At 41.3% G+C, this 16,744-nt stretch overlaps 1 protein-coding gene, 1 long non-coding RNA gene and 1 pseudogene across 5 annotated transcripts in view; 1 reads left to right on the forward strand and 2 right to left on the reverse strand.

The window, feature by feature from the left end:
- The window catches only part of LOC146583947 (uncharacterized), a 412,373-nt gene that overhangs the window by 57,961 nt on the left and 337,668 nt on the right, over window positions 1–16,744 (forward strand).
- On the reverse strand, window positions 4,169–10,116 carry Cdrt15l2 (CMT1A duplicated region transcript 15 like 2). 3 transcript variants are annotated; one of them, NR_172208.1, is given in 4 exon segments: window positions 4,169–5,000; window positions 5,093–5,375; window positions 6,094–6,290; window positions 6,416–10,116. NR_172208.1 is itself a non-coding variant. In NM_001394798.1 (3 exon segments), coding segments are annotated over 3 exon segments (636 nt in total). In that variant the 5' UTR covers window positions 6,593–10,116; the 3' UTR covers window positions 4,169–4,738.
- Window positions 13,868–15,624, reverse strand: LOC148000384 (ral guanine nucleotide dissociation stimulator-like; annotated as a pseudogene).

Below are 16,744 nucleotides of genomic sequence, written 5' to 3' on the forward strand. Positions count from 1 at the left end.
ACTGAAGACATTCTGAGACTCATAAGCAGACATTATGTAGAGTGAGACACCTTGGAACACTCAGTCCTAAATTGGAGAAGTTGCCTAATGCACCCATTCTTTACCCCCAAATATCTTGGTAACACCAAGATATTTGATGTTGATAACACCTTGCAGTTGAAAATTTAGTTTTTTCTAAGGGAGTCTCTAAGGAAACAAACTCTTTTTAGGTGCAGTCCTCATGTTCATCAGCAAATGGCCAACAGAAAATGAACCCATTTAAATCTATGGAGGAGACTCCACATTTCATAATGTCCTCTCAGGTCTTTTTGTAAATTTTTCTTTATATTTCATTATTATATATGTACTGATATTTTTTCTCTTTAACTCTGATTGTCCTTTGTGCATATATATAATATGGATTCTGTGTTGGTCGTGAGGGATTTTATGCCTCTTCTTTGCCATGGAGAAGGGGTTTCTGACATCCTCACCCTTGCTGAGTTGCTGACTGCAGTTGCTCTGTTTGTGGGAGGGAGGATGACTTTGGTTTGAGGAAATGACCAGCGGTAGAGTGACTATATTTGTGCAATATGGCAGCGACCACATACCTAATCCTACATGACCCCATTAATTGGATGCAGAGGGTAAATAAAATTGGAATATTAAATCATCAACTACTATCATAAATAAACAAATAATAGTTTAATTAATTAATATCAGAATGGAGAATGGTGGGAAAGTCATTGGATGAGTAGTTGGGAGGTGGTGAGGCGTAGATACATTCAAAATGCATTGTGCACTTTTAAAAATGTTTTCTATATTTGAAGAGCAACTTCCTACCCATTCAAAACATTTTCTCATTTCACAATATCATGGGAAGTCAACTTTCATCTCTCTTCCTCTATAGATCTATTCATTACCTATATTCTTGCCTAATTCTAGAATTGTCTTTGACTTCTTGGCTTAGCCCAATAACTTTGACCCTTGCGTATGCTGTAGCAAGGCACACAGTACAATGAATCCCTTCCCCTAGTGCAGGTCACTTGTGCAGTTAGACTTTCTGATTTTAATTCTTTGGGTGATTTACACATCATGGGAGGAACAAAGTCAATTCAGTTGCCTGTGTAACTTTGAAGACCTGGCCAAGTATCTTTGAAAGAAGTTAAGGCCTTCTATCTGTGCCCTAGTAATGAGCCGTGGTTCTATGATTCCCTATCCTCACGAAACCTTGGAATATCTTGGTGTAAAAATGTAATCATATCTATGTGCCTTGTACAGTTTCCACTGGAGGAAAGTGGTACCTCCCCACAAGTTCCAATAACGTTTAGTGAAAGCCAAAGTTGAACTTTATTACATGTGATTTAGTAGTGATGTGTATTACTTCTTGAGAAAAAAGTCTATTTAAGACATATAAAATTATAACATAAGCATGTCACTTAATTGTTTTAAACACTTAGGCTTTTCTTTCAAATTATATTTGTCCCTTAAGCTTCTTTGAATAACCTTAAAATAATATATCATAGAGAATATTAATAATTTGCAGATATTTTCTCTCATTATTAGATTTTACATTTTACATTATTAGATTATTACATTTTAGAGAATGTAAACAAATACTAACAATTTATTAAAACCAATACTTAAAATAAACACAACTTTGAACTATCAGAAGGAGCAAAATGGCAATGTTAGGGAAATGTTAGCATTATTGTCTAAGCTGAAGGGTAGGAAGGAGAAGTGAGAAATGTCTTCTGCATGTGACACGACTGGTCCACATATGCACTCACCACAACTCTGGTTAACTGGACAGCACCTGAACAAGATTAACTTATTGAAAATTGGCGCACAGTGGTGAGCCTGGAAAGTAAGGTAACTGAACTGTTGTCTACACGAAACTACTATCCTACGTGCTAGCATCATTTGTAATGGGAGGTACTCTGTGTGCTTCCAAAGAAGAAACATAAACATTAACCAAGCTACAAAAACTATGATTTATAATAGTGTCCAGTCTGAAAGATATGTATGTACTGCTGTGACATAAATATTGTGGGGGTAACTAACAGAATCTGATTTGACTTAAGATGCAAATCCCTGCGATGGAACCCATACTGCTTGGCTGACTAAGACTAAAGATATGGATAGGACAGGTAGGGTAAAGCTGATACTACTTAGTTCTGCTAAAGAAACAGTAATAAAATGATTCCTATTGACCTGAGACACTCAGATCATTGTCTTGCTCAACCATCATCAGAGAAGCTTCCTCCTGAAGCAGATCACAGATCCCAAGACATTCTGAGACTCATAGCCAGACCTTATGCAGAGGGAGCACCTTGGAATACTTAGTTCTAAATTGGCAAAGCAGCCTTATGCACCCATTCATAACCTAGGATTGATAACCTACAAGTGATAACCACTTGCAAATGAAAGTTTATTTTTCTCGAAGACAGGTTCTAGGTAAACAAACTACTCTTTATTTATTTATTTATTTATTTATTTATTTATTTATTTATTTATTTATTTATTAATTAACTTGAGTACTTCTTATTTACATTTCGAATGTTATTCCCTTTCCCGGTTTCCAGGCAAACATCCCCTTAACCCCTCCCCCTACCCCTCTATATCGGTGTTCCCCTCCCCATTCTCCGCCATTACCGCCCTCCCCCCAACAATTATGTTCACTCGAGGTTCAGTCTTGGCAGGACCAAGGGCTTCCCCTTCCACTGGTGCTCTTACTGGACCATTCATTGCTACCTATGAGGTTGGAGCCCAGGGTCAGTCCATGTATAGTCTTTGGGTAGTGGCTTACTCCCTGGAAGCTCTGGTTGGTTGACATTGCTTTTCATATGGGGTCTCAAGACCCTTAAAGGTCTTCCACTCCTTTCTATGATTCCTTCAACGGGGGTCCCATTCTCAGTTCAGTGGTTTGCTGCTGGCATTCGCCTCTGTATTTGCTGTATTCTGGCTGTGTCTCTCAGGAGCGATCTACATCCGGCTCCTGTCGCCCTGCACTTCTTTGCTTCATCCATCTTGTCTAATTGGGTGGCTGTATATGTATGGGCCACATGTGGGGCAGGCTCTGAATGGGTGTTCCTTCTGCCTCTGAACAAACTACTCTTTAGTGCAGTCCTCATGTTCAGATCAGAAGGCCAATAGAAAATGAACCCATTTACATGTATGGAGCCTTCTGGTCTTATAATGTCCTATCAGGACTTTTTTTGTATACTTTTTGAATTTCATTATTTTTATATAAAAATTTTTTCTTTTTACTCTATAAGTCCATGGTGTATACTTTTTGGATTACAGGTTAATTAATGTTTTTATGGGAATCCCGTGCATCTTTGTTTTTTATGCCTTTTCTTAGCTGCAGAGGAGGAGTTTCTGACGTCCTCTCCCTAGCTGAAATGCTGACTGCAGTTGCTGACTTCTGGGGAGGGAGAGAAATATTTTGGTTTGAGATTGTGACCAGTGGTAGACTGGCTGCCCTTTTGCACCCAGTCACTAGCCATATACCTATTCCTACAGGATCCATACTTATTGGATGCAAGGTGTAAAGAAAATAGTGATAATTATAATCAATTATTAAAATGAACAAACAAAAAAAATAAATACCAGGAGGGAGAGTGTTTGGGACATCAGGGATGAATAGATGGGATGTCATGAGGGGTGGATACAATCAAAACACATTGTATACTTGTAGAAAATGTTTTCTTCAATTGAAGTGCACATTCCTACCCATTAAAAACTCTTTTCCCAAGTCCCTGGAGTCAAAATTTGAACTTTCTGTCTGCACAGATCTATCCATTAAGTCTAATTCTAGACTCTTGTTTAGCTTCTTGGCTACCACAGTAACATTGCAACTTGCAAGTTATAGTTTGAATTCGCCTTCAATTAATCTGTTCTTTTATTATTGAAGAAATGAGAAAGTATTTCTGAAGTAGGTAACGCATTCTACATGTGCCGCAGAAATATTCCACAGTTGTATGACATCACACACTTGCTAAACTTTAAATTTATATGTATAAAAGTATACACAATTCAATGTGAACTGAATTGTTACCACGGGGCTGAAGTGGTCCCACTCCTCAGACTTAGTTTGAAGTTTACTGAAAGGTAATGGTGAGTGTTATTACATGTGCTTTATTAGTCATGTGGATACATCCTTTAAAAATGATTAAGATTTTACCAATCATAATTTAAGCATGACATTTAATAATTTTAAATGCTTATGTTTAACTTTTTTAAATTATTTTTGTACCATAGACAACTTTGAGCAAAGTGAAAACAAACAATAACAATTTATTAAACCAATATTTAAACACAAAATGGAAAAGATCAGAAAGAATAAAAAGGTGATATCTCAGGGGAGGAAGAAGGCTGGGTGTGGGGCTGGAATTGCTGCTGGACTGAAGTGAGGGGCTGAGCACCCTGGGCAGGAGCAGTAGCACAGATACAGGGCAGGCACACACAAGGTGTTACAGGGCCATTCTCTGAATAGGTAGGCCCACTGCAGCAAGTAGGAAGTTAGTGAAAGATACATTGTATCTACAGACAAACTGAGACACAAGTTCAACAGCTGCTATCATGTGTGCTGTCTGTGCTGCTGCTGCCACTTCTGGTTGCAACTACTCATACTTCACAGAAAGTTCTGGAGGTTTTGTGCCCTCCAGCTCTGATGCACAAGTTGGTTCTGGATCCAGAGTGGCTCTTTTCCTGCTGTTTTACACCCATGCAATCTGTGGATCTGAGGATGTGTGTCTCCCCAGATCTGAGCCTTGCTCATCCTTGGATGGGAATCCTTGGCCTGATTGTCCTGCATGAGAGTCATGAACCTATTGACCTGGACACTAAGATCTAAGTGTGCCATACACACATCAAAATAGGCCTTTATATATTTCAGTATGAACAGTTCCGAGGGTTCACAATAGTCCTCAGTGTTCTTGTCCATCCATGTTTCCAGGAAGCTACAGAGGGCGTTATTTATTTGTTCATCCTCTTCACAATAAGGACTGAAGTTAGCATACCTAGAGAAGACCAGAGAGAATGTCACCTGTAAAGTCCCAGGACCCTCACATAAAATGGGCAGTTCCGGCTGCTCTCAGAATTATGAATTCACCTGTACACAGTCCGTGCTTTCATTGTAACTGTGCAAAGGTTGAACATGTGCATCTCTACTTGGATATCTCTGTGGTCACATGGTCCCATGTATTATGCTTCAGAGATCTCCATGTTTGATACATCTTTATTGGATATTCTGATATTTCCTAAACCTCCATTACAAATGAAAGAAGTGCATTCACCAAGGCCTCAGAAATATCAATTGAAGTATAAAGTGCTTTTTCAAGGTAGAGGTGACAGCGACATCCATTTTAGAGCATTGGCATTGGACAGCCGTATCACTTGGACCAAGCATGGGAGAAAAAAATTCTTAATGCATGTTACTGGGTCCTGACAATGATGTACAGAATAAATACTTAGACATACACACACACACACACACACACACACACACACACACACACACACACACACACTCACAAAGAGTGGAAGAGAAAGAGAGAGAGAGAACGACAGAGATAGACAGAGAGACAGAGACAGAACAGAGAGGGAGATAGAGAGACAGAGACAGAGAGACAGAGAGACAGAAAGACAGAGAGAGACAGCGAGAGATAGAGACAGAGAGACAGAGAGACAGAGAGACAGAGAGACAGAGAGATAGAGAGAAAGAGAAAGAGATAGAGATAGAGATAGAGACAGAGAGAGACAGAGAGACAGACAGAGTGACAGAGAGAGATAGAGAGAGACAGACAGACAGTGACAGGCAGAGAGAGATATAGAGACAGAGAGAGATAGAGAGAGACAGAGAGAGAGAGAGAGAGAGAGAGAAGGACAGACACAGAGACAGAAGGAGAGACATGAAGAGAAACAGGGAGAGTGACACACACACACACACACACAGAGAGAGAGAGAGAGAGAGAGAGAGAGAGAGAGAGAGAGAGAGAGAGAGGGAGAGACAGGGAGAGACAGGGAGAGACAGGGAGAGACAGAGACAGAAACAGAAAGACCCAGGATCACCAGAAGGATGTGAAAACTATGGGCTTTGCAATTGGCACTCACCTCAGGAACAGCTGGTCCAGTACCAGTAGGGGGGTGTCAAATCTTTGGTATATGATCGAAAAGGCACGGACATAGAAGGTGTCCCCTTCCTGCAGAGAAGGCCCCAGCTTGTTCCCTAGCTTAATCACAGCCTCTGTACTAATGCTGGAGTCTCTATAGGGCTCGCTCAGGTCCTGTGCTGCAGAATCATTCTCACTCTGAGGAAAGATAAAGGCAAAAGTTTCAAAAGGTCACTGGTCTACAACATTCTGATAGGATCTACTTATTACAAATTTTCCTGAATTATTACTCTGCTAAAAATGGAGAAACCCCGAGTAGTTACCTTGTCTGTGTGCTCCTGGCTTTGACTGGTCTTGGTCGATGATCTTCCCTTTCGGGAAAATGGCCACAGGCGTCGAAGACAAGAGTGAACCCTGTGCCTCCAGACACCACCGTGGCCTTCCCTGTTGTCTTTCTTGAGGCCTGAGCCTCGAGTAGTCCGAAGACAGCAAGAGAACATCCTTCCCTCTCAACTGTCTCTGGCAAGTGAGCCTGCAGGCCTTGCTCCAACCAGTGTGTTGCCTGGTTACCAAGGTTCTGTATTGTTAGGTCATTTTGAAGAGGGTGGTTCCATCACTGTCCCTTCTTCAACAGAAATTTCCTTAAAGGCTCCCATGCCCCCTGCCATTTCCTAGGTACACAAATCAACATAGGTAGATATCAGTTTTGGAAGCTGAGTCTCTCCTTTTGAGCTACATCTGTAACCATACTCATAAATTCAGCCCTAATTATCCCAATTTACCATAAACAAACCCTAGGCTGGTCTCCTTGCATTTACATGACCTTGTATGTGTTCTGTGTGGAATGAGATCACATGCATGCCTGTGACAGCAGCAGCCCCACAATGTCAGTGTGCCTGCCTAGGAATTGTCTTTCACAGAGTCGGTTTCTACCATGTTGATCATTTTAGGGCTTAAGCCAGTAGCTTTACAGCCCTTTGTGATCCTCTGACCTAGGATCATCCAACCACTTACAAGATGGACGCTGGCCCCCTAGCACTCTTTCAGAGTGGATTCATCCTCCATTGCTTCTTCTTTTAATTCCTGCTTGAGTTTGATCTGATTCCCTTCAATGGTCGGCTGTGTCCTGTCATCTGCAAGAAAACTTTCTCTTTCCTTAGTATCATTTAGTGCTGGTGCTTGTCAAAGTAACTGAATGAAACCTGAACAGAACACACCACACTTTCTCTGTGCCCATCATGTGTCATGTGGCAGCCATCACTTCTCTAGTTCCTAATCATTCTTCCTCCTCTATCCCATCTCTTCCGTTATACTCTGTTTCCTTTTTCTGCTCCTCTCAGTAACATTTGCTCCGAAGTCATTCACTCTTTATCCCCTGGTCATCTCCCTCCTTCCAACACAGTGTCTGGGTCACAGTTTAACAAGCCAGTGATGTGAGGGGTAAACACCAAGTGCAGGAGATCAGAATTCCCTGCTACTCCACAGTGGTGGGCGGTGTTACAGTTAATTACTATGTTGTCTCCCTTGCCAAATGGAGTAGAGTTGAGTTCATTGCTCCTGTACTCTTCCCTCTGATGTTACTTAGATTCTTTTGTTTAAATTCCCAAAAATTGTTCAGGATCTCCTGGATATTCATATTCATGTGCATGGTTATGCCTCAAGGTACATGTGTGGAGGGCATTGCATGATAGCTTTGTTATATGTGTTAGGTTTATCTGTGCATGTTCATCTGAGAAAGTACATGGGAGTGCTTACATGCATACATTCAAGCAAACATTTGCATCTATGGATGTGTGTCCATGTGTTTTTTCCTTTTTGGGGTGTGTGTGTGTGTGTGTGTGTGTGTGTGTGTGTGTTGTGTATGTGAGTTTTGGTAGAATGTAACATTCTTTATGGGTTAAGGAAAAAGTTAGAATTCCTTAAAATGACTTGGTACACAAATAACCCTGGGAACTAACTCTCTCTTCAAAGGAACCTAGGTCCACATCATGGTCTTGATCTGTGTCCTCTGGTGAGACAAAATAAAACACAATAGACAAACGCTAAGTCTCTTCATGGCTCTGTTCCTAGAAGCAGACGAGCTGTGGAATCTATTGGTAATGGGAGCAGGGACATCTAAGTTCAGAGGATTCGTCTGTGAAGATGCCACTTCCACTTGATAAGTTGAAAATTATCAAGAGATGAAAAGCCTGTATAGAGAAGGATTATGTGACATGAGGATTATGTTCCAAGCGTCTAGGAGTCTGATCATGTCATGAAAGTTAGCCACACAACTCCTATCGCTGCCATATTATAGATATGAATCATGTAGATGCACCACCACACTAGAATTAATAATATAACTGTGATAGAAAGGCTGAGGAAGAGTAGTTATTACCACTGATCCAGTGAGATTAGGAATTAAAACATTGACTGTAAGTCAGAGAGTACTGTAGAGCAGTGTAGAGTCAGCAAAATTGTGGACATCCAAGATGGCTGACTTCTTCTTCATTGTATTTTCCTGCATAACACTTGGTAGTTTAACACCAATGACTGGTAGAGCTTTTCTCTGTCAGTAGCTGCTCAACATCCCCTTCTTCCTGCTGCTTTTGAGTGTGAACTACTTCAATTCCTGATCAACACTTGATTTTTGGCTATTTTTTTAAATCGTGTTTTTCATGGATATTTTTGTTTTTGATTTCAAATGTTATCTGCTTTACCCCCTTACCCATATCCTCTTCCCAACCCCCTCTTCTCTGAGGATGCTCCCACTCCCACCCACCCACTCCACCCTCAACACCCTGGCATTATCTTACTTTGGGGAACAGGGGCTTCACAGGACCAAGGGCTTTTAGTCTTTATGATTCTGGACAATGGCATCCTCTGCTACATGTGTGGCTGCAGTCCTGGGACCCTCCAGGTGTACTGATTGGTTGGTGGTTTGGTCCCTGGGAGGTCTGGTGGGATGGGTTTGTTTGATATTATTGTTCTTCTTACAGGGTTACAAATCTTTCTGCTCCTTCAGTCTTTTTTCTTTCTCCTCCATTGCGTTCCACTTGTTCAGTCCAATTGTTAGTTGCAACCATCCTCATGTGTGTCAGTTGGGTTCCAGCAGAGCCTCTTAGGAGTCAGCCATACCTGGCTCCTTTCAGCTGGCACTTCTTGGAATCAGCAATAGTGCCTGAGTTTGTAGGCTGCACATGAGATATGTCCCCAGGCGAGGGACCTGGTCTCTGGAAGACCTTCTCTTCAGTCCATCTTCACTCTTTGTTTCTGTATTTCCTGCCCTGAGTATTATGTTCTCCATTTTAAGAAGGAATGAAGCATTCACATGTTCTTCTTCCTTCTTCTTGAGCTTGTTATGATCTGTTAATTTTTTCTTAGGTATTCCAAGCTGTTCGCCTACTATCCACTTTGCGGCTAGTGTAGTCCATGTGCCATGTGTGTTCCTTTGTGACTGGGTTACTTCTCTCAGGTTGGTATTCTCAAGTTCCATCCATTTGCCTAATAATTTCATGTAATCATTGTTTTTAATAGCTGTGTAGTACTCCTGTATGTACTGCATCACATTTTCTGCTCTGTTCAGGAGATTTTCCCCTGTGTTTATGTGTTGAAGGCATTTTCCCACCTTCCTTCTATTAGTTTCAGTGTGTCTCATTTTATGTGGAGATCTTTGATCCACTTGACTAGAGCTCTGTACAAGGAGATAAGAATGGGTCAATTTGCATTCTTTACAATGCAGACCTCCACTTGAACCAGCGCCATATATTGAAAATGCTGTCTTTCTTCCATTGCATAGTTTTAGGTCCTTTGTGTAAGATCAAGTGACCAATGGTGTATGCGTCCATTTCTGGGTCTTCAGTTCTATTCTATTGATCGACCTGCCTGTCTCTGTACCAGTATTATGAAGTTTTTTTCAAGACCTTTTTTTTAATACACCTTTAGGTCCGGACGGGTGAATTCCCCAGAATTCTTTTATTGTTTAGAATACTTGTTGAAATCCTAAGTTCTTTTTTCCTTCCCAAATAATTTTGCAAATTGCTCGTTCTAATTCAATGAAAATTTGATTTGAAATTTTAATGGGTATTCTACTGAATCTGTAGATGGCTTTGGGCAAGATGGTCTTTTGTAAATTAATCCTGCCAATCTATCAGCCTGGGAGATCTCTCCATCTTCTGGAATCTTCTTTGATTTATTTCTTCAAAGACTTGAAGTTCTTGTCATAAAGATCTTTCACTTGTTTGATTAGAGTCACACCAAAATATTTTATAGATATTTGCGGCTATCATGAACAGTTTCATTTCCCTATTTTTTTCTCATCCTGTTTATCCTTGAGCAGATAAGGTCTACTCATTTGTTTGCATTAGTTTTATATCCAACTACTTTACTGAAGTTGTTTATCAACTGTCGGAATACTCTGTTGAAATTTTTGTGATCTCTTAAGTATACTATCATATGGACTGCAAATAATTGTGTTTTGACATCTTCCTTTCCAGTTTGTATCCCTCTGAACTCCATTTGTTATCTAATTGCTCTGGCTAGGTCTTCAAGGATTACATGTAATAGGTGGGGAGAGAGTGGGCATCCTTGTCTAGTTCCTGATTTCAGTGGGGTTATTTCAATTTTGTCTCAATTTAGTGTGATGTGGGCTGCTGGTTTGCTATATATTGCTTTTACTATGTTGAGGTATGGCCCTTGAATTCTGGCTGATCAGCACATGTTATGCCACACCTATAAGCCAGTCAGCCATATAGACTTTTGGGAAATTGACCATCTCAAAAGAGGGAAGGGAACGTTCTTAAAGACCCTTAAAATAACATTCATAGAAACAACCCATTACTTTTGTGTTCTTGAATGCATCTTTCGTTCCCCTTCTCCACTTCTCTGTGAATCTGCCAGTTGCTGTGTCTCTTGGTGAGTCTTTTTGTCTCTGTTCTTCTTGCTCTGTCTTCCTCTCTGTGTCTCTGACTCTGTCTCTCCCTCTCTCTCTCCATTCTTCCCTCCCTCCCTCTATTCCTCCCTACCTACTTCCCTTCTGGCCTCCTTTCTTTCCTCCTTCCTTTCCCCTCTCTCTTTTATGACTCTCTTTTCTTTCCACCAGCACTGTCCACATCATGTCTAGCAGTTCCTCCTTCATTCATCTTCAGAATAGGGCAGGGCTCTCATGTATATTTAGCAACCCTGGCTCTTTAGTTTGCATTAAGATTGGGCACTTCCACTTGTATTCAGGCTAGAGCTTGAAACCCAGTAAGGGGAGAGGCTCCCATGCACAGGCAACAGAGTCAGAGACAGCCCCTGCTCCCAGTATTAAGACTTTACAAATAGATGAACCTACAGAAGTGTTACAAGGTGCTGAGGCCCTAATTCAGTCAAATGTTGCCTAAGAGGTCCCCATGCAGGCTCTGGTGGACTGTTCATTCTCTGTATCATATAGGCTCAGCTTGACTGGATATTTTATTTTCATCTTCTGATATCCTTTAACACCAGATCCTATGAAATTTTGTACCACCTTTTTTACAATGTTTTCCAAGCTCTACTCAATGTCTGGTTGTTTTTCCTTCTTTTTCTTTCCATAATATTCTAAGTGAAGCTTTTCTGATAACACTTGGTTTTGGACCAATCTCTGTGTATATCAGAATGATGTTAGTAATCATTTCATTGACATAATTTTCTATTCTTTATTTTTTATCCTGTTTCTGTATGAATCTGTGCCTCTGGGCAGTCTAGCCTGGGCAATAACACTCTCCTGGCATAGCTCTCAAATGTATCAAGGCATTTATTAGACACTTTCACGATTTCTGTGCCACCTTTAGTACAACACATCTTTTAGGCTGTAGAAAATATAGGTAAAATTTTTTGTGGCTCGGCTGATATGCTAATCTGTCAACTAGAAGTCTTTCTGGAAAGTCTCAATATCCCCAACCATGAGGAATCTGATCTGGAATCACACCTATAGATACCTAGAAGTTTCCACTGTGCTAGGTTTCCAGATTTTCCCAGAGATATCCCCAATTCTAATTTACATTTCAATGACTCGCTCCCCTTATCCTCCTTTCCCATCTCTACTCTTCATTTAGACCCCTCCCATAACTATTCCCCACCCCAGTAACAAAATGTAGATGTCCGTGTGCTTACTCTTCACAGCGAGATGCATGCATCTGTATCTTGGTTCCTTTGATTGCTTAGCTTGTCTGGTCTGTGGATTACAGCATTCTTTTTTTTTTTTTTTTTTTATTAACTTGAGTATTTCTTATATACATTTCGAGTGTTATTCCCTTTCCCGGTTTCCGGGCAAACATCCCCCTCCCTCCTCCCCTTCCTTATGGGTGTTCCCCTCCCAACCCTCCCCCTTTGCCGCCCTCCCCCCATAGACTAGTTCACTGGGGGTTCAGTCTTAGCAGGACCCAGGGCTTCCCCTTCCACTGGTGCTCTTACTAGGATACTCATTGCTACCTATGGGGTCAGAGTCCAGGGTCAGTCCATGTATAGTCTTTAGGTAGTGACTTAGTCCCTGGAAGCTCTGGTTGCTTGGCATTGTTGTACTTTTGGGGTCTCGAGCCCCTTCAAGCTCTTTCAGTTCTTTCTCTGATTCCTTCAATAGGGGACCTATTCTCAGTTCAGTGGTTTGCTGCTGGCATTCGCCTCTATATTTGCTGTATTCTGGCTGTGTCTCTCAGGAGCGATCTACATCCGGCTCCTGTCGGTCTGCACTTCTTTGCTTCATCCATCTTGTCTAATTGGGTGGCTGTATATGTATGGGCCACATGTGGGGCAGGCTCTGAATGGGTGTTCCTTAAGTCTCTGTTTTAATCTTTGCCTCTCCCTTCCCTGCCAAGGGTATTCTTTTTCCTCATTTAAAGAAGGAGTGAAGCATTTGATTACAGCATTCTTGTTCTTTACCTTAAAAGTAATTTCCACATATATCTGAGTTTATATTCTATTTGTTTTCTTTTTCCATTTATTTGCCAGGATGGAACAACATGTGCATTTTAAGAGCTGTAGATCACTCCAGTGTGTAAATATTAAATATTTCATTTATCCATTCTTCAGTGGAAGGACTTTAGGTTTTTTCTAGCCATTAACCATAACGATTGTATGATGATTGTTTCATAAGTAAAATACTAGTATGCTTTTTTCCATGTGATTTAGTGGTAACTTGTATATCTTCTCAAGAAAACAGACTATTTAAGACATTTAACATTTATACTTTCCACATGTCACTTAATTGTTTAAATGCTTATGTTTATCTATTTAAAATTATTTTCGTTCTTTTAAAAACTTTGAATAAAGTTAAAATAATTTATCAAAAAGAATATTTAAAATTTGTAGACATTTTCTCTCACTATTAGACAGCTTTTACACAATGTAAACCAAATACTAACAATTTATTAAAAAAATACTTAAAATATTGAAAACATCAGAAGGAGTAAAAGGCTGTTTTTCATGGGAGGGAAGGCTGGCTGTGGGGTTGGAACTGCTGCTGGATTGAAATCAGCAGCTGATCATGAGGGGCAGGAGCAGCAGCTAAGCTATAGGACAGACTCCAATTGAAGATCACAGGTGACAGGGCCACTCTCTAAATAGGTAGGCCTGTTTTTGCAAGCAGGAGATGACTGAAAGATACACTATATCTAGAGACATACTGAGACACAGGTTCCACAGCTGCTATCACGTGTGCTGTCTGGGCTGCTGCTGGCAACAACTCATGGGTCAAAGAACTTTTGGGGGTTGTAGTGCCCTCCAGCTCTGGTGCACATGTTGGTTCAGGCTCCAGATTGTCTCTTTTCCCTGTTGGTTTAAACCCATTCAATCTGTGGTTCTGAGGATGTGTGTCTCCCCAGATCTGAATCTTCCTCATCTTTGGCTGGGAATCCTTGGCATGTTCTTCCTCCAACTGTGTCAGCAGCCTCTTGACACGGACACTAAGATCACAGTGGGGCATGTACACACTCAAATAGCCCTTCAGGTATTTCAGAGGCAACAAGTCTGATGGGTCACAAAAGTCCTCAGGGTTCTTGTCCATCCATGTTTCCAAGAAGCTGCAGAGGGTGCTCTTTACTTCTTCATCCTCTTTAGACTAAGGGCTGAAGTATGCATACCTAGAGAACACCAGAGAGATTGTCTCCTCTAAAGTTCCATGCCCCTCACCTAATACTTGCAGTCCTGTCTGCTCTCAGATTTATTACTTCACCTGTACACAATAGGTGCTTTCAATGTATCTGTGAAAAAGTTGAACACAAGCGTCTCTATCCACACATCTCCTTTGTCACATGGTTTCCTTGATTACCCTTCATGAGTCTCTACTTTGTACACATCTCTAGTGGGTACTAAAATTTCTAGAACCTCCTTTATATATGAGAAAATTGTATCAACCAAGGCCTCAGGAATCTTGGGGGAAGGAAAAATGCCTTCTCAAGGGATAGGGCTTAGCTACATCCACTTTAGGGTCTCAGCCTGGGACCGCCCAAGTGGTGGTTCAAGCTTGGGAGAAGGAATTACTTAATGCATGCTAATCGGTTGTTACTATTATGTAGATAATAAAGAGGTGGAGACAAGACTGCAATGGACACAGAGATTGAGATGGAGACAGAGATAGATCCTGTAATGAACAGGGAGTGTGCAAAGAAAGATAAAGAAAAAGGGAAAAGATGGGGAGATTAGATATAGGACAGAAAGAAAAACAGACAAAGAGAGAAGGTCAACAACAGATACAAACAAACATACACATATACACACACAAGCACACACATGCATACACACATTCACAGAGAGAGAGAGTGAGAGAGTCAGAGACAGAGAGACAGAGAGACAGAGACAGAGTGGCAGGTACAGATATTGAGAGAAAAAGAGAGAGAATGTGTGAGAGAGAAACAAAGAGGGACAGAAATGGAGAAAAAACAGATAAATGAGAGAAAGAGAAAGGCAGAGACACAGAGAGAGGCAGAGAGAGATAGAGACAGACAGAGACAGACACACACAAACAGAAGAAGGGAGGGAAAATCCTGAAACCATCAGGAAGCTCTGAGAACTATGGGCTTGAAGATTGGCACTCACCTCAAAAATAGCAGGACCAATACCTGTAGGTGTGTCACAAAGCTTCTATAAGTAGACAGAAAAGCTAGGACAGCCATGGGTTCCCTTTCCTGCAGAAAAGGCACCAGTGTGTTCATCTGCTCAAACACAGTCTGTGCCCTGATCCATGCCTCTCTCTTGGGCTCCATCAGGTTCTTTTCAAGAGAAGAATTCTCAACCGGAAAAACTTCAAAGTGGATGGTTGAAACTGGCACAAATATGCAAACATCTGATTGGTTCTCCTCATTCCAAGATTCCCTGAATTATTTCTATTAAAGACAGCAAGAGAAAACAGAGTGGTTATCTGGTCTGTGTGGTCTTTTTCTTGGCTGGCTTTGGTCAATTTTTCCACCATTTGGGAAAATGGCCACAGGCGTTGATGGCAAGAGTGAACCCTGTGCCTCCAGACACCATCATGTCTCCCCCTGTTGCCTTTCTTAAGGCTTGATGCTCAAGTAGTCTGAAGACAGCAAGAAAACATCCTGCCCTCTCTACAGTCTCTAACCAGTGAGCCTGCAGGCCTTACTCTAACCATTGGGCTGTCTGGTTAACAAGGTTCTGTATTCTTAGGCCAATTTCAAGAGGGTGGTTTCATTACTGTCTCTTTTTAATAGGATTTTCCTTAAAGGCCCCCGTGTCCACACCCATTTCCTAGGTGCACAAATTCACACAGGTGTACATCTGTTTCCCACTCCACTGTTCCCAGAGATATCTCAAAATAGGTAGCACCTCAGTTTTGCAAGCTGAGTCTCTACTGTTGAACTGAATTGGCAGACTCATAAATTCTGCCCTAATTTTCCCAATCTACGATAAACATAAACCTAGGCATGTTTCCTAGCATTTATATAACCTAATATGTATTCTGTGTGGAATGAGATCACATGAATACCTGTGACAGTCAACAGCCCCACAATATCAGTGTGCCTGCATAGGAATTGTCTTTCCCAGCGTTAGTTTCCACCACCAAGATCATTTTACGGGTTAAGCCCAGAGGTTTACAGCCCTTTGAGAACAGCTGACCTAGGAACATCCAATGGCTTACCAGATGGAAGCTGGCCCCCTAGCACTCTTTCAGAGGGGATTCAGCCTCCATTGCTTCTTCTTCTATTCCTGCTTGAGTCCTTGATCTGATTCTCTCCAGTGTTGGACTGTGATCTGTCACCTGCAAGAAAACTTTCTCTTTCTTTAGTAACATTAGGTCTGGTCCTTAGCACAACAACTGAATGAAACTTGAGCAACCATCACCACCCTTTCTCTGTCGCCACCCTGTGGTGTGTGGCAGCCATCACTTCTCTACTCCCTCATCTCCTCACTCCCTTCTATCCCATCTCTTCCTCTAGATTTTTTCTACACTTACCAGTGGTTTTGCTCCAAAGTCATTCAATCTTCATTCCCTGGTCAACTCCCTCCTTCAAACTAAGTGTCTGTGTCATGGTTTATCAAGCCAGTGATCAGAGGAATCCACATCATATGCATGAATTCAGACTTCTCTGCTATTGCACAATGGTGGGCAGTGTAATATTAAATTATTAACTTGATTCTCTTGCCAAATGAAGTGGAGTGTTCATTGCTCCTTTTCTCGACCTTGGGATGTTTTCTAA

The sequence above is a fragment of the Rattus norvegicus genome, chromosome 16, assembly GCF_021556685.1.
Source record: "Rattus norvegicus strain SHRSP/BbbUtx chromosome 16, alternate assembly SHRSP_T2T, whole genome shotgun sequence".
NCBI lineage: Eukaryota > Metazoa > Chordata > Mammalia > Rodentia > Muridae > Rattus > Rattus norvegicus.

What these genes read in the sequence shown, in the direction of transcription:
- Cdrt15l2 (XM_087588935.1), bottom strand. Translation starts at nt 6,592, where the DNA reads ATGTTCTCTTGCTGTCTTCGGACTACTCGAGGCTCAGGCCTCAAGAAA. An exon ending in GCCAGGAGCACACAGACAAG is followed by an intron (nt 6,291 to 6,415) that starts GTAACTACTCGG and finishes ATCTTTCCTCAG; the next exon opens with AGTGAGAATGATTCTGCAGC. An exon ending in CTGGACCAGCTGTTCCTGAG is followed by an intron (nt 5,001 to 6,093) that starts GTGAGTGCCAAT and finishes GGTCTTCTCTAG; the next exon opens with GTATGCTAACTTCAGTCCTT.